Here is a 22808-nt window from a genome sequence, read left to right on the forward strand (position 1 = left end):
ATGCCTGTTGAAGATGCTATGTATAATACTGTATGTTAAAAAAAAAAAAAGTTTTATTTAATTCATATCATACAGAGACTTTAACCTGCTTAAAAAGGTGACATGAATAAAATATAACGGCAAAATAATATAGTTAGAAAGCTTAGATTTCCTTTGTATAAGAAAAAAATGCTTTTTCACCTCACCCCACACCTTTTAATAAAAATTTAAAAATTGCAGCACCTGCATATTTTTAAGAGACTATAGTTGCAAATATTTTTAGGGGAGGTGAATATTCCGCATTTTATTCACATTCCGATGAAGTTTTTAAAAAATAGTGTGAAAATGTTTTTATAAAAAAATAAAACATTTTAAATCCCAAAGCTCCATTCTATCTATCCATTTTCTGAGCTGCTTATCCTCACAAGGGTCAAAGAAGTGCTGGAGACTATCCCAGCTCTCTTTGGGCACGAGGTGGGGTAGAGGCTGGACTGGTTGATTTGTGTGAAAATTTCATTTTTATGAAAAATAGAACGTTTTGAATCAGAAAGTTCCATTCCATCTATCCATTTTTTGAGCTGCTTATCCTCACTTGGAGTAGGAGTTCAAGAGACTATCCCAGTTCTCTTCAGGCGGGAAGCAGGGTACACGCTGAACTGGTTGAAAGTTGTGGATTTACATTTTAATTTTTCAAAGAAAAGGTAAAGTAAATTGTCGCATTTTTCGCTAAAAATAAAAATGTAGTATCAACAGAAAAAGTTATTAGTGTACGAGATTTTTTTTTTTTATTTCAGTAGTTTTAAATTGGTATTTTCCATGCATGACATTGTAAGTTTTTGAGAGGGGGAAGTTGGTACAAATGAGGAAAATTTTATTTTTAAAAAGCTATAATTGATGAAAATAATGTTACGATTTCATAAGTATCAAGTTAGAAATTTAAGTGGGGGAAGAAAACGGATTATCAAGTCTCGACAGTAACAGAAATGTGATTAATGTGTAACAATGTGATTATGAGAGGAAAAATGGGAATATCTTTAGTGTGCGAAATTGGCAGTTATGAGAAGTCCTATTTTATTTGGAATAAAGTAATTTTTTTTACAACGTAGAGTTAAAAAAGGTTAAGTTTGGTATCTACAAAAAAAAAAATCTATAACTTATAATTAATTTTAGGAGGACAAAAGTTCCACATTTATGGGGGAAAGAAAATGTGTATTTACAATAATTGAAAAAAAAAAAGTGTGGGGGGGGAGAGAGAGAGAAAGAGAAAGCGTCCACGCAGAATATCATCTAGAGATGGTTTTAGTCTATGTCGAGGTCCGAGTCGTCGTCGCTGAGATTGCTCTGAACGATGGCGCCGTTGCGGACAGTTTTGGGGAGCGCGGGGGGCTTCTCGGGCAGCATGCCGTACTCCTGCAGCAGGGCCTCCACGTCCACGGCGAAGAAGTCCTCGCCCAGCTGGTCGGTGAGTCGCACGAAGTTGCCGATGAGCTCGCCGCCTTTGTAGACGAGCAGGGCGGGCAGAGCGCCGTCCCGGAAGAGGGCGCTGGTGCCGACGGCCGAGCTGCGCACGCTGCAGAATTTGACCGGCGGGTACTCGCGCGCCAGGCACGCCAGGCTGCCGCTCATGGCCTCGCAGCCCGCCGCCTCGGGCTCGTAGATGTGGATCACGACCGGCGTGTTCTTGTCCTCCTCGTCCAGCGCCTCCAGGAAGTCCTCGCCGCCGGTCAGCTCCTGGACGCGCTCGAAGCGCTTGCCGCGGCACAGCTGGCGCCGCATCTCCTCCATGCGCTGTGCGCGGTAGTGCTCCAGGAAGTCCTGGTCGTCCTCTTCCTGCTGGAGAATGTTGTACTCCTGCATGGTCATCTGCGCGTAGGAAATGTACATTTGAAAACTTGGATTAATAATAAAAAGAAAAAAAAACTTTGACAAAATTTTGAGGTATCGTTTTCACAGAAAAAAAAAAAACCCAGCTGAACATTAATGGGGGGGGGGGGGGGGAGTCAAAATTGGTCTGTAGATTGTTTACTTTTTTCACCGAAGATTTTATCTGGAAGGAAAATCTTTATTACGATTTTTTATGTCATGTTAAGAGCATAGTTTTTTTATATCAAAATTGGTCTGTAAATTGTTTATCATAAAAATGACACTTTTTTCACCTAGTATTTTATTGTAAAGGAAATTTTATATTACTATTACTTTATGATAAAAAATGGTCACGTTAAGAGCATATTTTTTCTTATTAAATTATTATATATACTTTATATTAAAATGAGTCTGTAGAAGGTTTATCATAAAAATGACAATTTTTTCCATCCAAGATTTTATTGGCAAGGAATTTTTTTATTAGTATTATTTTATGATGAAAAAATTATATATACATCTACATTATAATATATATTATTCATATTACATATTATTAAAATTGGTCTGTAGATTATCATAAAAATGATAAAATTTTTCACCAAGATTTTACTTTAAGATAAAAAAATTGTCACGTTAAGAGCATTTTTTTTTAATTAAATTATATTGTACACATACTTTATATTAAAATTGGTCTATAGACTGTTTATCAAAAATGATCCTTTAAATTATTAATTATGTAAACGGCAAAGAAAATGGATAGATTATATTACATATATATTATATTATCTACTTTATATTATTTTTATGATATGTCTGGATTTTAAAGCACAAAAGGCTTAAACCAAGAGTTAAATCTAGATTTTAAAAAGAAAAAGTTATTCATTTACGAGACTAAAATGGGCTTTTTTCAGAAAACCTCCCGTTTCGCTGAAGAGCGTCTCGTTTTTTGCCGTTTTGAACAACTGCGTTATTCTACATGCCTTGGCCAAATTATCCGGCACCGACGTGGGGACTGTAAATCCTTGGCCAAAGCACCAAGAAGCTTGAAGATAACTGCCACTTCATACATTGGGGGGGTCTCATTGTAAAATAGTTGCATTTAGTAGATAAACAAACAATGGCAGCCGTTATCGCTCGGCTACGTGACTTACTTTGCCTTTGATTTTGTCCTGCAGCTCCTTCTGCTTCTCCTTGTCCTTTTCCAGGTCCAGGTCGGAGCGGCACGTCATGGACAGCTTCTTGATCAGGCGCTCCATCTCGTTCTTCTGCTCCTGCTTCTGCTCCACCTCCAGCTGCTTGTACTTCCTCCAGTCGTTGATCACCCCTTTCGGTCCTGAATGTAATTTCCGGCATATGAGAAGCGACTTTTTTCCACACGCGTTCAACCCTGCGGCTTATGCGGTTATACGGCTAATTTGTGCAATTTTTCAAACAGCCGCAAGGGGGCACTCGAGCAGAAAAGCTAAGAGTGAGACTGGTGCAATATATGCGCCGAGGAAGTGACTTTTACCGGCATGGTTTTTTTTTTTTTTTTTTTTTTATACCACCTTTGTTAGCATGTTAGTGCCGAGTGTCAGTGATTTTTACCGGTATGTTTTTTTTTTTTTTTAACCGGCCCTGTTAGCGCTGTACTAGCATGTTACTGCAGAGTCTCAGTGATTTTTACCGGTATGTTTTTTTTTTTTTTTTTAGCCAGCCCTGTTAGCGCTGTGCTAGCGTGTTGCTGTCGTGTTACTGCCGCGTCACAGGCACTCTTTGGAAAAGAAAAGGTACGGTACATTATTAAAACTGAAAACTCTCTGTGGACCATCTTTCTTTGTAAATATCTCTCACGTTTCAATGTGGGGACATGCGGGTTTTAATCAGGTGCGGCTTGTGTATATACAAAATGATTTTTCCTTTAAAAATGTCCTGGCTTATAATCAGGTGCGCCCTATATACCGGAAATTACGGTAACTGTTTAAAAGCTGCTAAAACTCTCTCTATCGGCGGTATGATTTTATTATTATTATTTTTTTAGGGAAAATAGCCCTTCTGTTGTTAGCAATAGAGTACATTAATGAGAGTGCCAATTGTTGACAAATTCGACCAGATATTAATTGGACGACAGTATAACATTGTGCTAAAGTGAACGTTTGCAACCAGTTATGAGTTTGCGTGTCTGCGAGGATTCTCTATTCAACCATTCTCTAAATAGTGTACAGTTGAAAACATTGATCTATGAGGTAGCACAGTTCATTTGTGGAACAGCGAACTGAACTTTGAACTAGTAGACAACGAACTTTCCCGACCCAGGCGCTGACGTTATTTCATAAAGTGGAGAAAAGCTGAGGTTCTCATTTCCGGAGGATTAAGTACTTTTACTGCTGTGCTATATTTGGATTCTATTCAGAACAAAAGAATTTACCTCTACCAATGTATCTATGGAGCAAGTTTGACGCAAAGAAAGTCATTTTCCGTATCGCTTCTCCTCACAAGGGTCAAGGGCATGCTGGAGCTTATCCCAGCTATCTAATTTCAATACTGATTGCAATCATTTATGTAACATCGGTTTCCAACTGTGTACATGCGAGATGTATGACAGTAGCGCTTTATAATCCTCTATTTTAAGTTTTACTTTTTTTTACTGCCATCTTGTGGTACCTATAGACCACATGTGTCAAACACGAGGACTGGGGGTCAGATCTGGCCCGCCATGTGGTTTTATGTGGCCCATGAAGGCAAATCGTGTGTGTCAACTTCCACGATCTTTAATATTTCGAATTGCCATGTCATAAATGACAACTTTGAGATATTGCAAGCATTTTGGTATTATCGAACATGAACAATAGTCGAAAAACCCATTTACCTTGATTTCTGATTCTAAAGCTAGTTCATAAATTGCACGAGTAAATATAATGAGGCGATTAATAATTGTGATTGTTTCTGAGGGAAACCGCAACTACAATGTGGCCCGTGGCAAAAATGAGTTTGACAGCCCTACGATTGACAATTCCAAAACCATTAATGGCGTGTCAATCACTTGCAGATCTTTGCTATTTGCGGCAGGGCTCGCTCCCTCCCCAATAGTGGAGGTGAACTGTATCGAATAGTTTTAGAGAAGCTACCCGTGTTGACCGCGCTGCCATCAGCGCTGTAGTCCAGCTCAGGTTCGTCGGCGGCGCCGTCTCTTATGGTTTTGGGCGCCCCCTCGTCGTCCTCGTCATCGCTGCCTTCATCCTCGCTGCTGCTGTAGTAGTACTGCAGCTTCTCCCCGAGGAGCTTGTCGTCCAGTGTTGTCATGGCAACAGCTCACCTGATTTGACTGTCAGGGCTTTTGCGGAAATTTTTAGCACAAGTAAAAAGTTGTATCGTTACAAGAAAAAAAAGTTGTAAACTAAATAGGAACAGGAAATAAACATTTCCAATAATTCATCCATCCATTTTCCATATCACTCACCTATTTAAAATAATTTCTAAATAAAATTATGACTTAGTTTCATTACAAAGAGATATAATTCTGAGATTCACAAGAGACCTGCACAAGATGACGAATTAAAAATTTTACAAGGTCATTTTTTTTTAAAGCTGAGCTGAAAAATAATTAAAATTATTTATTCAACTAATTAATAATAAAGCTGTACTTTTTATAACATCTATCATTGAATGACAATTTCTCTATTTTTAGTAAGGCCCTATCACTCTCTAACAACAATATTAATGTGCACGCATCATCAAACATCTTATTCATTTGTCTGGTTTTTTTTGTATTAACATGACAGCTGTCTCAGGGAAGGAAAAAAAAACATCTAAAACAAAAACACCCACAATAATTTAATTCACAATTGCTCAGTGAAGTGTAATAACTGAAAATGACATTTATCTCATCGTTAAAAAGGGATTATGTGAAATTAGGGCATCCAGATCGTAATGCAGATTTAGCATTTTAAACTAGACAGCAGATGCCTTAACTAAATGGTGCAAGCAACCTTAACTAGTGCATGCAAATACCAAATGTAATCCTCCTTCCTTTCCCATTAATGTGATGATTTTTTTTAAATACATTTTTGTTTTAAGTGGTACTGACAATGGAGAAATCGGTATGGTATGAAATGGTCAAGACAGTGATATTTAAATGCTTATCAACAGTCATTTTGACGTTTAGTTTAGATTTAAACATGTTAGCAAGAGAACTTTAGGAGGAAAAAAAAAGAATCTAATTATCCCGTTAAGACAATTTATTCAAGTATTGAGAAACGTAATGCGAGTTTAGTTAGCTTTAGCTACAAACTCGCGTTACATTAAGACAGCTTTATAGACGAAAGTAATTATCTCGACTCTTAGCTATTTAAAATACAATAAAATGCGAGGGGAGTGTAAATCCAACCGGCTCTTACCTCGTTTTATGACCAGTTTGTGGCAAATGTGTCGCCGAGCGTCAGCGAATTTACACCGGCTAAGGATGCTATTGCTAACTCCGCCGTGATGAGTTCAAAGACGTCTACAGAAAATCCGCTCTTGCAGTGACACGGACCTGTGCTGTACTCGGCGTCCATTTTAGCCGGAAAGATGCCATGAAGTTATCATTTTGACTTGTCACAATTAGTTGACAGATATCTAAAATGTTAATTATTCAGTCAAATTTACCTTTTAAATATTGAATCCGCTTGCCACCGCTGTACCAGTTTGAACTACCGCCCAAACTTCTTTTGGCAAGTTCATGAATGGTGAGGCATTGATATTAATCATACTTTCAAATTTATCATCAAAATACGTGGCACATTCGTCATTGGCTTAGCTGACAAATATGAAAATGGGGGGAATTTCCAAGCACAAAATATGCCCATATGTAACGCAATTACAGATGAACAACAATTCACACTCAGGTCAATATAAGAGTCTTCAATCAACCCATGGTGGGTGTTTTGCACATCTGATTTAGCCGAAGGTCCCCCAGAAACCCCACGAAAGGGACAACTTGCAAAGTCAACCCAGGAATTAATTTGCACAAGTGTAAATCACACCGCTACCATCCTACACCCTGTTTACTTGTATTAGTATAACTTGTCATAATACTAATACAGTAATAACACGTTACAGCAAATATTAGTATGAAAAACAGCAAAACTGGTTTATCGCGGGTCATCATTAACCTCAATTTTTTGGGGGGTATTGTCGTAATCAGGGACTCTGGGTGCTTGTGCTGCTCTTATAATAATAATAATATGAAAAGGAAGGCCACTGCGGACAGGCTAAAATAATCATAGATAAGCATTTAACCGACTTCATTTGCGATATCTACAATGCACTTATCAAAATAAACTGTGCTGTGAGAAACAGATTATTATTTTTATCAATATTTCCCATCCTGTCATTAAGTTCTGATGTTTCATGGTCGCTATCACTTTTCCGTCTACCGCCCCGAAAAAATACAAGACTGGCAGCGACTGGAGGTCGGGAAGCGACTGTGCCAATGGAGGCCACAAAAAGGTGTCGGGAAAATGAAAAGGAGCAAAACACAGACTTGAATCTCCTCCAATTTTAATAAACGCACTTTCGAACCGCTACAGTTTGTCTGGAGGTTTTTCCTTTGTGAAACTCTACTGTACATGACAGACCTTCATCCCAGGACGGCGAGACCCGCGTTTGCAGCCAAACGCCGTGACGATTTCCGCACTTAAGTTCCAACCGCGAGGCTGCAAAAAATAACACGCCGGTGTCATGGTGAACTGCGCACACTGCGTTCAAACACGCTGGTTTGCCTCTTGAGGAACGGCTCGTTTTTTTTTTTTTTGTTTAAAGGCCGTTTGACTTGCGCTGAAGGGGACTGTAAAAAGACCCTTAAGACGCGTCACAGCTCATCCGTCCTCACGCTTCGCTCCTCTGGCGGCACGCGGAACGCCACGTAAGGACACGTCCGGGAATTGAGGCACACCAGGTTCTTCAGCGTGGCGGAGTTGACGATGTCGAAGCCCACGCGGCCCCCGAAAGTGCTGGGCTTCCAGTACTCGGGGGAGCAGATGGGGTTGCCCAGGAGGCCTTTGAGAGAGAAGGGCGCACCCATCTCCACCATGCTCTCTCCGAATATGGAGCCCGGCCGGGTCCTCTCCAACAGCATGCCGGGGTAAAATTCAAGCGCGTCAATGTCGCCGTAGAACTCCTCAAGAGCGAGCGCTATCTCCTCGTTGTCTGCCAAATAAAAGTCAGCAAATATAGAATCAGTCCATCTTCCTCACTAACACCCACAGTCTTCATGTCCTCCCTCACCACATCCATCAACCTTTTCTTTGGTCTTCCTCTCGCTCCATTCTCAGCACCCTTCTACCGACGTACTCACTCTCTCGCCTCTGAACCTGTCCAAACCATCAAAGTCTGCTCTCTCGGACCTTGAACCTTCCAGAACAGCCAACTTTGGCTCTCCCTCTAAGGATCTCATTTCTAATCCTATCCAACCTGCTCACTCTGACCGAGAACCACAACATCTTCATTTCTGCCATCTCCAGTTCTGCTTCCTGTTGTTTCTCTAGTGCCACCGTCTCTAATCCGTACATGATGGCCGGCCTCACTACTGTTTTCAAAACTTTGCCCTTCATCCTAGCGGAGACTCTTCTGTCACATAGAAGAACAGACACCTACCACCAATTGTTCCAACCTGCTTAGACCAGTTTCTTCACTTCCTTACCACACTCTCCATTGCTCTGTATTGTTGACCTCAAGTATTTGAAGTCGTCCACCCTCGCTATCTCTTCTCCCTGGAACTTCACTCTTCCCCCTTACCCCCTGTCATTCACGCACATATTTTCTGTTTTACTTCAGCTAATCTTCATTCCTCCATCTTTCTAATTGTTCCTCCGCCTGTTCCCTGCTTTCATTGCAGATCACAATATCATTTGCGCACATCATGGTCCAAGGGAAAGCCAGTCTAACCTCATCTGTCAGCCTATCCATTACTACCGCAAACAGGAAGGGGCTCAGGGCGGATCTCTGATGCAGTCCCACCTCCACCTTAAATTCTTCTGACAGGCCTAAGGCACACCTCACCGCATGTCCCTTATATGTCCTGTAGTATTCTAACTGTTCTAGTGGATAAATCTTATAATGTTGCAAAACACAACTGAATAAAAGAAAGAGATCCCAACATCCAATTCAGAGTTGTTTTGAGTTGAGAAACTTTGGACCAATGCCTCACTATTAATCCCCTGTACAACAACATCGACATATTAAAAAGGGTCAGGCCAATTCTCCGGGGTGTCATTTATCTTGAGCGTGTGCTTTCGGCTCGTCTCACTCTCTTGTCAAATGCATCAGTCGGGGGGGGGGGGGGGGGGGGGATTCCTCAGCTCACCTGTGAACTCTCTGAAGGAAGTGTATGGCTTGAGGTTGAAGCGTTTCCTGTACTCGTTGAAGGGCTGCATGCGCAGCTGCCGCGACTCCCTGATGGTCCTCACGGCGACGGGCGTCACCACGGGGTTGATGTTGTGGCCCCCGCCTATCTGGGGGCAAAACAAATACTTTTGTGAGGGAACTGTATTACCTAGTTATTATCATTCAGGCAAAATAATAATGTGACGGTACGACCGACATCATTCCCTCTTTTTTGCTTATGCTGTACTTTAATTTGGCGGCACGGTGGAGCAGCTGGTAAAGCGTTGGCCTCACAGTTCTGAGGACCTGGGTTCAATCCCAGCCCCGCCGCCTGTGTGGAGTTTGCATGTTCTCCCCCCGTGCCTGCGTGGGTTTTCTCCGGGCACTCTGGTTTCCTCCCACATCCCGAAAACATGGTACATTAATTGGACACTCTAAATTGCCCCAAGGTGTGATTGTGAGTGTGGTTGTTTGTCTCGATGTCCCCTGCGATTGGCTGGCAACCAGTTCAGGGCGTCTCTCGCCTCCTGCCCGTTGACAGCCGGGATAGGCTCCAGCACAACCCACAACCATCGTGAGGATAAGCGGTAAAGAAAATGGATGGATGGATGTACTTTAATTTACTTTTTTATTAACGTATACTTTATTTACTCAATAGCACCCCCTTGGTATGTTAGAAGAAAAATACCTCTGCACCGATTCCAGATCCTATTAAATTCACAAAAAAACACATATGGACTGTTTTTAAGTGGAGAAATAATGCATAATTCACCAAGTTAAAAAAAAAAAAAATGCTAGTAATTGTGGGTTTTCTTGAAAGTTTCACAATTGCCTGAATTAACAATTCATACTGTGAATATACAAACTATGATCCCAAAATACAGAAATAGAATTTCAAACTCATTTTACATTACTGATAAAAACAAATGATTTTTTTTTTAAACGCACCTTATGATCCCAAAACACAGAAATTTAATTTCAAAATCATTTTACATTATCATTAAAAATAAATAGATTGCCGATTTTTTTTTTTTTTAAAGCACCCTACATGCTTGATCGCAAATAGTATTCGTAACGACCCGGGCCAATCTTAGCTCCTGCCTGACATGCAAAGCTTGTCTCTCACTGGCGATATATCTCTGACTTCTTTGAGACCGATTCCTATTTAGACAAGGCTTATGCATCATCTTGGAACGTTTGAGCATTACAGAAAGAGCCGAGAGACGAGAATATGGAGGTAAAGTTGAGGAAAGCCAATCACAAATCAGCGGGGATCATTGTATGCCCCCTTTTAAGATCGAGAGAACTGCATCTTACACATCCATTTTTGTTACTGCTTTTTCTTAATATGATTGCATCGTGCCAGATGTCTTTGATGCGAGAGGCGAGGTTCACCAACAGCTGGTCTCCTGCCAATCGCAGTGTGGGAAACAGCGTCACTGATAAAACAGTCACAAGTTATGCGCGACCACAAACTGCCACGGAATACTGATCCAGCAACACTGAAACGCCCAGATTGATTGCCAATTAAAAATAATAATAATAATAATAATAATTCTTCACTCCGGTACTCGACTATTTTTGATCCGATTGAACCTGAGTTCTTGTTACCTGGCCGGCCACTTGGCGGGAAAAGGCGTCCACCAGCGTTTCCACGCCGTAATGAGTGAGCACGGACGTGTTGAAGAGGAATTGCGGGTAGGTGAGCTCGTCCCCGTTAATGCGGAAGCTGTCGGGCATCAAGGGGTGCCAGTGGTAGAGCTGACTGAACTCCAGGGCGATGCGATTGGCGTACTGGAACTGGGCGTGGAAGAGCAGGGTGGGGTCGAACTTCAACTGCAGCAGGTAGCCGCTGAGGTGCTGCACGTATTCTTCTATCACTATTCGGATGGTCTCACCTAGGGAGAGCAAGAGGTGCAATTAAAACCCTATTAAAGGTGTGTGTGTGTGTGTGTGTGTGTGTGTGGGGTGGGTGCAAATATTTTATATTTAATACAGAGGAGTGATGCATTTCATAATTCATCAATTATATAAAGTACACTGCAGGCACGTGCACACGTAGAACGCAAGTGGTGCAAAAGCACATGCCCCTCTTTTTTTATTTTGCCAGTGCCGCAAATGACTATTTCAATAATCAATTAATCAGGCGATCATTTTTTTCCCACCCATGAATCGGATACGAAACTTTTCATTTCTGTCCCTTGATTCCAAACCAGAACGTTATTTCTAATTGACGGCGCAGAAAAATTGTAGATAATTCGGTAATGGTCTGTCAGAAAATGGGCAAAAATGTTCATTGTTTTCAAAAGTAAAAGCTGGTGTTTGCAAGAGCTTTATTTGGATTTGGTTCGATTCCTGTCCTCGCGTGTGTGGAGTTTGCACGTCATCCCCGTGCCTGTGTGGGTTTTCTCAGGGCACTCCGGTTTCCTCCCACATCCCAAAAACTTGCAACATTAATAGGACACTCTAAATTGCCCCTTGGTGTCATTGTGAATGCGGCTATTTGTCTCGATGTGCCCTGCGATTGGCTGACAACCACTTCAGGGTGTACACCGCCTCCTGCCCGTTGACTGCTGGGATTGGCTGCAGCACTCCCCACGACCCTCGTGAGGATAAGTGCCAAAGAAAATGGATGAATGGATGAACATTGCTCACCGATGATGATGAGTCGCGCGGTCTGGAACAGCTGCTCGTCGTCCCAGCTGGGATGCTCCGCTTTGAGGATGTCGCACACCCGATTGTGCTCCCGCAACCACAGCGTGGCAAACAACCCCAACCCGGGCAGGAGTCCGAACACTTCCTGGCCGATGGCGAACTGATCCTCGGGGGCCACGCCCGGGTGGTAGCTCATCTTGACGGGGGCTTCGGCTACAGAGGGTGGGTACATCTCTCCATCAATCAACTAATGCGGGAAAACAGTAACACAACAAGGTCCGAACACTTAGCATGTACGTACAATATTCTCATATTTACATTACAGATGTTTAGCAGCAATAGCGCGCTAGATAGCTGGTAGCTGCTAAAATAACCCATAAATTAGGGAAAGTATAATTAATGTGCAAGGGCTTTAACCCACCTGATATTTAAGTTTCCCGTCTTTTAAAAGTCGGAGCTTAAGTTGCCGCTCCAGGTTATCGCCGTAAATGTGTCCGGCATCCACCTGTACAAAAGATATCACAATAATACTCCGTCTAGTTTTTAATAATCAGATTTTTTTTAAATAAAATAAAAAGGAATCATGGAAAGAGTACTCATTAAAAATAAAAAAGCTCCAGTACAAAAAACGATGCAAGAATCAAGTTAATTAAGAAAAATGTTATGAGAATGTTGAAATAATACAAGAAAACACTCATAGAGCTACATTGGAATATATATCAAAATAGTTGGAATATTATGACCAGTATTACAAAAATAAAGAGGCAAAAAGTTGTAACATAAGGAGAAGGAAATCACAATTTTCTGCAAAAATTTTTTATAACTTGAAAACTCAGTTTCATGAGAAATTTGAAATATCATGAGCAAAATAGTTCTAATATTGCGACCAAAAAGTAAACATTCCCCGAGAGTACACACGTAACCTTCATGAGGGAAAAACGTTGTCCCAGTCTGAGATCAGTTTAGATCCCAAACTGTTCACTATGTAGGTCAGTAGTTCTAAAATTTTAAGTACTTATATTTTCCCTAGTCTGTTAATTATGGTGTTCCCCAAGGGTCCCTTCTTGGCACTGTTTCAATTATCATTTAACCATCTACTTAACTGACAATGCCGCAGAATCTTGTACATATTCTTTTACTAGGTTTAAGTTAAGAAAAACATTATGAGAATGTTGAAATAGCACAAGAAGAAAGCACTCAAGGAACTACATTGGAATATATAATTTAAAAAGTTGGAATATTATGACCAGACATAACCAGTTTTACAAAAACAAAGCAAGAGACAAAAAGTTGTAACACAACGAGAAGGAAATCGCAATATTGTGCAAAAATTTACATCACTTGAAAACTCAGTTTCACAAGAAATTTGAAATATCATGAGCAAAAAACTTCTAATATTCCGACCAAAAAGTAAACGTTTCCCAAGAGTACACTCGTAACTTTCATGAGGAAAAATGTTGTCCCAGTCGGTGATCAGTTTAGATACCAATCTGTTGAATACTCATATTTTCTTTTTTCCCCCCAGTCTGTTAATTATGGTGCTCCCCAAGGGTCCCTTCTTGGCACTGTTTCAATTCACACTTAACGATCTCCTAAACTGACTATGCTACAGAAATTTGTACATATTATTTTACATGTTTATAAAATGCCCTATGGCAATCCTATTTTCATTTTCTAAGAAAGCACTTTGTAATGGAGTTAAGAAAAAACATGGCCGTGTTAAATGCACTTGCGTAAACTGACCCCGTGCGACAGGGCCTTTGTGAAGCCCAGGCCCATGCGGTTGTAGGTCTTGAAGAACTGGTGGGTAAAGTGCTGCGCGAAAAAGGCAAACATCAGGTTGGAGCCCTGCGGGTCAGGCCTGAACGTCCTTCTCTTCAAGAGCTTCTCCACGAGCAGCTCAGGCTCGGGCAGCCCAGCTTTGCCTAAAAAACAACCGTCATGACTTTTTGGGTCTTATTAATAACAAGAAACACCGATGTTCTACTGTGTATTAAGCTAACCTTTGACACCCAGGGGTGTAGGACAATCTTCAGGCACCGGTGGAAGAATTCGAGTGTAGTAGCTTAGATTGTAGTAGGCCTCCCAACTGAGGTAACCGTATTTTGAGTTGTAGGTTGGAGGGCTGGGGATTAAGTTGGACCTCACTGCTCACACAGGCGCACACACACACAGTACCGGATGTTTGTAATGTGGCGAAGCATTTCAACGACATTCCTGTTCTCGAGTGGCTCGGGGACCTGTCAGAACAAGTCGCATCAGAATGTCCCTCAGGAAGGTGTTGTTGATGACGTCCCAGAGCCAGCGGAAGTGGGTGAGGAAGTAGTGGACCGAGTCCGGCCTGGGTTTCAGGAGGCCGCGAATCCGCGTCCAGAAGTCCGCTGTGTGAGGACAACAAGGGGTTAACCAAAACTGAACCGTCGGTATCAGGGGCAGGGCAGCCAGTGGCCTGCCGGGTCCTGGAAATGGAGGGTATTATTAAATGCTCTCATTACTTTTCTTTATTGTAGTTAATATCGAGTAATAAATCCATTGTAAAATACAGTTGTTTAAAAAAAATGTTCTCAACTTGATGGCAAATTCAAACGTGCCTCAAATAGCACTCCTTTGGTTGTTTTTTTTTTTTTTGTAATTCAGCCCCAAATAATATTTGGTAGGCATGTCCGGACAAAAAAAGTATAAGAACTCATGCAAGAACGCACACAGGAAGTCCACCATTTTGGTATGAAGGTCATTTGTCTTTTTCTTTTAAAGAGTGATTTGGCTTTGAAATTTTTTTGCAATTATGTCAACTAGACAGACGGGTCGATGTGAATTGTCAAGACGGCAATTAATTTTCATTGCCTGGGGCCCTGCGGGCGGAGCACGGCGGTGGGAATCAGTTCGCGAAAAAGCAACCGTCAAATCCGCGCAGCGTGTGCCCGGCGCTTTTACGACGTGGTTCACGAGAGATAATCAATACAGCGCGTCACAACACACAAAACCATATCTCCGCGCATATTCTTAACCCCCCCCCCCCCCAAACACCAAAAGACGACAGCACGGCAAAATCCTTTGCGCACTTGTAAACTGACCCAGACTTCACTTTGGGTCCCTGCCAGCCCGAACTCATCACTCACGCACCAAAAGCTCCGATTTGGCCCAAGTCTCGGTATGCGTGTACCTCTCTAACACAACAGCGTGATGTGAGGAGTTCTCCTTGTTTGCGTGAACCCGACCGGCAGATCTGGAGGCCGCTACCGTGCTCCCTTCCTTCAAGTATTTGGGACTAGACCAGAGGTGGGCAAAGTATGGCTCGCGCTCCGGATGTGGCCCCCGCTGTTCTGTAACTGAGCCAACCAATAGTTTAAATGATCAAGAGCCCTGTAATAGTTGTGTCAATTTATCCCACTTTCCCTATAATTGGTTCATCCATCCATTTTCTTAACCGCTTATCCTCACAAGGGTCGCGGGGAGTGCTGGAGCCTATCCCAGCTGTCAACGGGCAGGAGGCGGGGTACACCGTGAACTGGTTGCCGGCCAATCGCAGGACGCATCGAGACAAACGGCCGCACTCGCAATCACACTTAGGGGCAATTTCGAGTGTCCAATTAATGTTGCATGTTTTTGGGATGTGGCAGGAAACTGGAGTGCCAGGAGAAAAGCCACGCAAGCACGGGGAGAACATGCAAACTCAGGCGGGGCCGGGATTCAACTCCGGGACCTCAGAACTGTGAGGCCAACACTTTCCATCTGAACCACCATGCCGCTGTTCTTTATTTATTTTTTTTAATAACTAATTGTTAATACTAAACCTTATCTACAAATGACCTTAGTCATCTGTTTACTTTAAAAATTGCGTGTGGCCATCGAACACAAAAGCCACCACACCCCAGAGCTGGTCAGGTCCCTTTTTATTTTATACTTTTGTGATTCACGCAACTCTCCACAACATTTCTCATGACCAATTAGTCCGTGAGAAATTATCCAATTTCACTAAACGGATCTGAAAATGATTACCAGACTCCCATTTATTCATAAATACAGAGTTTCTGTTCGCCAGTCTGTGCCAGTGACGTGTAGCGGCCGTCAAAACGACCAAATGCGATTCCATCAGTCACGAAATGATTTAGGTCCGGAATACATGAAAGAAATCCTAATGGCATACAAATCCAGTCGGGTTCTGAGAACGACTGCCTCAGGGCTAATAATGGACTGCAGAGTTCAAAGCAAACATGGTGAATCAGCATTTAGCTATTATACTGCAAAAAAATGGAATAAATTGCCAGCAGAGATAACGTCAACTCCAAATCAAACCCAGATTAAAACTTTTTTTTTTCTCATGCGTTTTAGCTTAGTTCTACTTTGTAGTGCTATTTCTTGCACTAAAAGTTCTTTTAACTGTACTTTTCCAAAATGTTTTTATTAAAGTATTTGAATGCTTTTAATCACATAAAAGCGCATTCAGTGCCCTCGTGTACGAAATGCGATATACAAATAAATTTGCTTTGTGTAAAGCGTTGGCCTCACAGTTCTGAGGTCCCTGGTTCAATCACGTGGAGCCTGTGTGGGTTTTCTCCGGGCACTCCCACATCCCAAAAACATGCGACATTAATCGAACACTCTAAATTGCCCCTAGGTGTGATTGGGAGTGCGGCTGTTTGTCTCGATGTGCGATTGGTCGGGAACCAGTTCCGGGTGTACGTTGCCTCGTGCCCGTTGACAGCTGGGATAGGCTCTTGTGAGGATAAGCGGCAAAGAAAATGGATGGATGGATGAATTTGCGTTGCTTTCCGCTAGATGGAAGAAGGTACAATTAACCTGGGTACGTATTTACCTGCAACAGAAAGATCGCCTTGTGTTGGACGAAAACCGCCCCAGATTCCACACGGAGTGAGAACTGGAACCAGATCCTCATTATTTGAGTCCATATAAGTTTGGTGACATGCATGTTTGGTGGAGTCCTGGGAGATTTTTCAATGTAAAAATATGTCTTGGCTCTAATAAAGATTGAATCCAGACCACAGGTGTCAAACTCAAGGCCTGGGGGCCAGATGTGGCCCGCCACATGATTTTATGTGGCCCGCAAAGCCAAAATCATGTGTGTCAACTCCCATGATTTTTTCTTCAAATCTGTACCAAAATTCAGATTTTGAATTCAAATTGTCACATCATGAATGATGACGAGACATTTTTGTGTTACCAAACAACAACAATAGTTGAAAAACCCATTACCCATGATTTCTGATTCCAAAACCCGTTGAATATTGATTGTGTAAATATGATGGGGCAATTAAAGATTTTTATGGTTTCACAGTCATGTCCCTCCGACAGAAACAATTACGAAAATGTGGCCCGCACTAAAAAATGAGTTTGATACCTCTGGTCTAGACTATTAAGGTGGAACACTATAAGGCAGACTACATTTTCTTATTTGTAAGGAATACGGGGGCCCCCTTTCACCGTCTCCTTCCGGGATAGTTCAAATTCCTCTCTCTCTCCAAAGAGGATACGAAGGGATGTCACGGATGCGAGGCGTGGGATGGACTCACGGACGGTGCAGTTCTCCCCGTGGTAGCCGGTGCGGGTGCAGTCACACTCGTAGCGGTCGTCCGCGTATCTCACGCACACGCCCCAGTGCTGACACGGCAAGTAGCAGCACGGGTTCACTGCGGAGAAAAGTGTCAACAACTCTCAGCGTCACCTCGTTAAAACCAAGCATTTTTTTTTTTTTTTTTTTTTTTAAACAGTTGCTTGTCCCTGCATCTGGGTTGCGGTAAAACCTTAATGGCTGTAAAAGTCATTACATAAACAGCCATCGCCACTGGGATCTTGAAGTGGAAAACACCTGTCAAATACATGACGTAGTGCCATCGAGAATCCACTTCCTTTTGGATTTGGATGGGAAATCAAATTCTCACATTTTTGTATTTCCTTAAACTTACAATGAGGTCTTCGAAATGTACAGCTGTACCCGAAGTGACATCCATACTCGGCAGAGTTTGAGCCGTGATTCATTTTTGGTTTAATAACCAGGTATCATTTAGCTGGAAAGGACATTTCTTTTAATATGGTAGTCAAACTTAGGAGTGATTACATTGCAATGCAATATGTAAAAACAATCCCTGGTCATTTTAATTTGCACGACTGACACATGTTGCCCAGGGGCAGTTTTGATTGCGCCCCGCCATTTCTGCCTAGCAACAAGTGGTTGGACCAACATGAAATGTGACTGAATGATTGGCCCTACTGGGTGTGGTTGATGGCTAAAATGTAGTTCAACTTAAGTTTCCATTTTTTAAAAAAAAAAAAAAAGGAAAAAATTGCTGTGAAGTTTTTTTTTCCCAAAAATGATCGTTTGGCATCATTCCATGTCCAAAGATATCATTATCTGTACAGCATGTGCATTTTCAAACTGTATAATGAATTTTAATGTTGAAAATCAAGGTAAAAGTTAAAATATTTCTTTAATGGTGCAAAAGATGAGCTTTACTCAGAAATATCCGCTAAGATTGCGTATACATATTTTTTTCATTAAAAAATGCCAATATTTTAAATCAAAATCTCTTCAGATAACTTTTATAGTCTTGTGCCAATTATCCATATTTTCCGCACTATAAGGCGCACCGCATTATAAGACGCACCTGCAATGAATGGCCTATTTTAATTTTTTTTTCATATATGAGGCGCACCGCATTATAAGGCGCATAGAATTGACGCTACAGTGGAGGCTGGGGTTATGTTATGCATCCCATTAGACTCAATATTGATCCATATATAAGGCGCACCGGATTATAAGGCGCACCGTCGGCTTTTGAGAAAATTAAAGACTTTTAGGAGTGCCTTATAGTGCAGAAAATACAGTCCGTAATTTCCAGCTGTAAGCATTAAAAAAAAAAATGAGTTTAACAATATGTTATGTACTAAAGCGCAGGTGTCAAACTCAAGGCCCGAGGGCCAGATCCGGCCTGCTCATGTTTTTATGCGGCCCGCGAAGGCAAATCATGTGCGTCAACTTCCATGACCCTTATTAAAATCTGTACAAAAATTTTTAATTGTCATATCATAGACGAAAATATTGCAAGCATTTTTGTTACCAAATCCCACCAATAGTTGAATAACCCATTATTGCTTGATCTCTGATTCCAAAACTGGTTCAAAAATTTGATCTGTAAATCTGATAAGGGGAATATTTATTTATTTGTCTTATTATTTGGTTTCACTAATCACGGCCCTCTGAGGAAAACTGGACCGACAATGTGGCCCGTGACAAAAAGGAGTTTGACACCCCTGTACTAAAGTAATATAACCTACAAATGTAAGATATTGATACTATGTTGACACTATAGCCACAGGATGGGATACTTCAATTGGTACCGTCGAAAAAAAGCCATTCAACAATTTGTACCTGTTAATGTCAAACTAATAGAAGTTATAAACGGTGTACTTTTGGTGAAAATGTAATGAATCAATCCCTAAAATAATTTCATTCCATGACATTAAATAAACTCTGGAATAATCCTGATGAACGGAGCCAGAACTCAAATACACTGTTTATCTATACAGATTCATAACCCCGTGAGTCAGATGCGCTGTCGGGCAAAGAAAGAAAGAAAAAAAAAAGTGAGGGATGTGTTACAATACAAACAGAAACTAAACACGTAAGTGACTTAGGTGCAAGTGTTATGGTTGGGACACGACTACACAGGTGGAATAAAATGACTAATCCCGCTAAATGATTCCTAATTACGTTCAATTATTTTCAAATCTGACACACTGCTTCTATAGTGCAGACCTCAGTGGGGGGAGAAAAAAATAAGCGCCAGGAAAGTTGCCTTCAAACGTGCTGCGGCATGCCCCGCACGGCCCCCCGTCCTTGCCAAAGACGCTCGACGGATCTTATCCGCCCGCTATGTGAACTTGGCCTGCACTCTCTGCAGGTGACAAGAGTCGTCTTTGCTGACGAGTCTACCGTCAGAACCGGGGGAGGAAGAGGACGTAAAATGTCATCATACAGGACGGGGGCACAAAATGTACGACTCTTTTTTTAATCTGTGTGGAAGATAAAGGGATGAGACAAAGGTGAAACTGTTTGTTCGTGTGTGTGAAAGATGATAACACCCACCCTAACCCTGTGAGTTTTGCAGGAAAAGTCTGTTTGGTAACAGCAGCAACTCCTCCTTCCCAGAGGGGGTTTAGGGGGGAGGGGTCATGTGAACAGCAGGCAGATCTCACGGATGTTAAATTCAACATGTAATCCTCAATAAGACTTTCGAAATCATAATTCGTACAAAATTCGTTTCTTCACACTAATACACACACGTAATGTATCAGTTATAGTTCATTCGGATTGACGTGAAGCCGTCAGTATGTGACACTTGAGGCTCTGCGGTTTTTGGAAGCAGATCATACGGTCGCCAAATGATATTGGAGCATCACTGGAAAATTTCCAGATGACATCAAGTGTTGCTCCCCTCCCCCAGCTGCAGTTTAGCACCGGTTCATCAAACTTCAGAGCGGTCACACCGGCTTAAGGCGTAATACAACGCTATCGATGGTATGTTTCTCGAAACAGGGACTTGTTCTTGACAAACCGCCGCTGATGAAATTATTGACATTCATGCAAGCGCTTGTGCAAAGTCAGGAAAAATCCTACCGAAGGGCTGCACTCAAACTCATCATCAACAAAAGCTTAATTCAAAGGATACTGCAATATATTGCGTCCTTTGTTGCTTTACGTCTTAATACTTATTGTGGTTAATGTCTTATTACACTTGCATGATTGCTCAAAATATCTTTACACTTGATAAAGACTTCCTTGAAATGACTTGAATTGAATGTATCTTTCAAATATTTCTATTTCTAATGTTTTCTATGGGAAAAAAGTCAGAAAATGGGAGATTCCACTATACTGTACTTAAATTGTCATACTAAAATTTGGATTCAATTAATTCTGAAGAAGTGCTTTATTGTTTTTTATGTATTAATGGTAAGCAGGGGGCTCGGGTCGAGGCTGGTTATCTGCCTAACAGGTTGTGGGTTCAAAGCCGGGCTCTGGCTTCCTGTATGGACTTTTGCATGTTGTTCCTAACTTAGTCAAGTTTTTTTTTTCTATTTTTCATTCTTATTGTTAGGAAAAAGTACAAAAAATATATCTTCCACACTATTTAAAATGTACTACAATGACACAAAAAAGATGGATGAACCGATAACGACACCAGTATCGGTATTGATAAATAATAATTGCACTTGGTAATCATAAAGATGTTTTGACATTACTCACCAATATCACGTGACTTATCATTTCCGTGCAGAAACGATGTGAGCAAAGTTTGGTTTTGAACAATATTTGATTAAAACCAAACATTTTTATTGCGAGTTGTAATGTAATATCACTACATTGTCAAACGCAAGTGCCCCAACTCAATCTAAAAAAGTAGGATTTGTGTATCCCTACTAAAAAGACTAAAGACTACTTTATTGGAAGTAAAGACTAATATTTTGTTTATTATTTTTTTAGGTTAAAAAGGTTAGGTTTAACAAAAAAAAAAAAAATATATATATATATATATATATATATATATATATATATATATATATATACACACACAAATATATTTAACCTTCTATTTCTATTGTTTCCTGTGGAATAAAGACAAATTAAACGGTCATCTGTGTCTAAAATTTAGTAATATTAATAATAAAGTGCACCACTTTACTGGGGGGGAGACTATTTTCTGATTTTATGGGTTTTTTTTATCCCCCCAATGGGAAATGTTACATTTGTTTTACTGTGTCGAAAGCATCATAATAAGAAATAAAAAGTAGGGAATTTTATTGTGATTGCTAAGTGCTGAGCAAAACGTGTTAAATTAATGTTCCTGAAGCAGTAAAAGGTGAAAAGGGCTTGCCGGGGTGTGCCTTAAGGGGAATGTTGAAGTTCTATTCTACTGGGGTAAAAATGTCGAGTAACACATTTGCACAAAAAATATGGAAAAATACCGGATAAAGCTTGACCTACCGGCGGCGGATATCGCCTCATCCCCGCGGCACGCAGGTTCCCGAAGCAGCAGCAGCAGGAGAGCGCAAAAGTATCCGAGGACAGACGCTGCTCGCAGGGGGACGAAGACGAGACAGACAGGGTGGGATTACACGTGAGGAAATCAAATTAAATTTGCAAATATTATCAACTTACATCTCATCACGGCGACTCAGCGCGGTGTCATTCCAACAGCGGCAAACGAGACAGCTTCAAAATCGGAGCGAGGAGCAAATGGGCAGGTTAGCACCGGCGCGTGGGAGAATCAGCACGCCGCGGAGGGCTTTCACCTGCGGGGAGGGAGGGGAAGAGCGAGGGCGCCGAGGCGAGCGGGCCTGGGAGGCAGGCGAACTCCCCTTTCTTGGCGTGCCACGACATCTCCCCCTGCCTGCAGTCTAAAACCATGACACGAGGAACACTTGGCTGCTCACTAACAACGGTGGGATGATGCTATGTAAACAACAACCAAAGAAATTCATCATTTATTAATACTGAGATAATGGGGAAAAAAAAAAAACACTTCTCTACACTAAGCACAATACTGAAAAAAAATATTCTTGGCACATTGTACTACCTTTTCAGAAATAGCCCTCAGAATGATTTGACTTTGCAGTTTTCCCAAATGTGGAGCTAGTGTTATGACTTTTTTTTTTTTTTTTTTTTTTTTAAATCGCAACATTTGAGAGATTTGATTTAAGAGTTAACATTCCAATGGATTAACTGCCTGAGCAGTACAAGTGAAAAAAATTATGGGATGGACAAAGACGTTTCAAGTTGCTGGCCAACTGTTGAACAATAAACTCATGTGAGAAAATTGCATTCAAATCCAAAATAAAAGCATAAAAAAAAAAAAAAAAAGTAGCACAACCATTAAACTTCCCGAAGCTCAACTTTTCCGACACTCCTCCAAGGTGGGCCAAATAAACGTTTACGGGAAAAATGGCCGCAT

At 41.4% G+C, this 22808-nt stretch overlaps 1 protein-coding gene across 1 annotated transcript; it reads right to left on the bottom strand.

Moving 5' to 3' along the window:
* Positions 1 to 639: 639 nt before the first annotated feature.
* On the bottom strand, positions 640 to 22666 carry pdcl (phosducin-like). Its single transcript, XM_061802051.1, has 15 exons — positions 22016 to 22666; positions 21842 to 21928; positions 17373 to 17489; positions 14082 to 14222; positions 13845 to 13988; positions 13585 to 13766; positions 12263 to 12346; positions 11842 to 12088; positions 10798 to 11084; positions 9167 to 9314; positions 7677 to 8010; positions 7255 to 7286; positions 4950 to 5132; positions 2994 to 3175; positions 640 to 1842 (listed from the first exon to the last, which is right to left on the bottom strand). Exons 1-15 carry the CDS (start codon positions 22020 to 22022, stop codon positions 1279 to 1281), a joined length of 2739 nt encoding a protein of 912 aa, XP_061658035.1. The 5' UTR covers positions 22023 to 22666; the 3' UTR covers positions 640 to 1278.
* Between the last annotated feature and the right edge of the window lie 142 nt (positions 22667 to 22808).

This window comes from Syngnathoides biaculeatus, chromosome 17, assembly GCF_019802595.1.
Source record: "Syngnathoides biaculeatus isolate LvHL_M chromosome 17, ASM1980259v1, whole genome shotgun sequence".
In the NCBI taxonomy this organism is placed as follows: domain Eukaryota; kingdom Metazoa; phylum Chordata; class Actinopteri; order Syngnathiformes; family Syngnathidae; genus Syngnathoides; species Syngnathoides biaculeatus.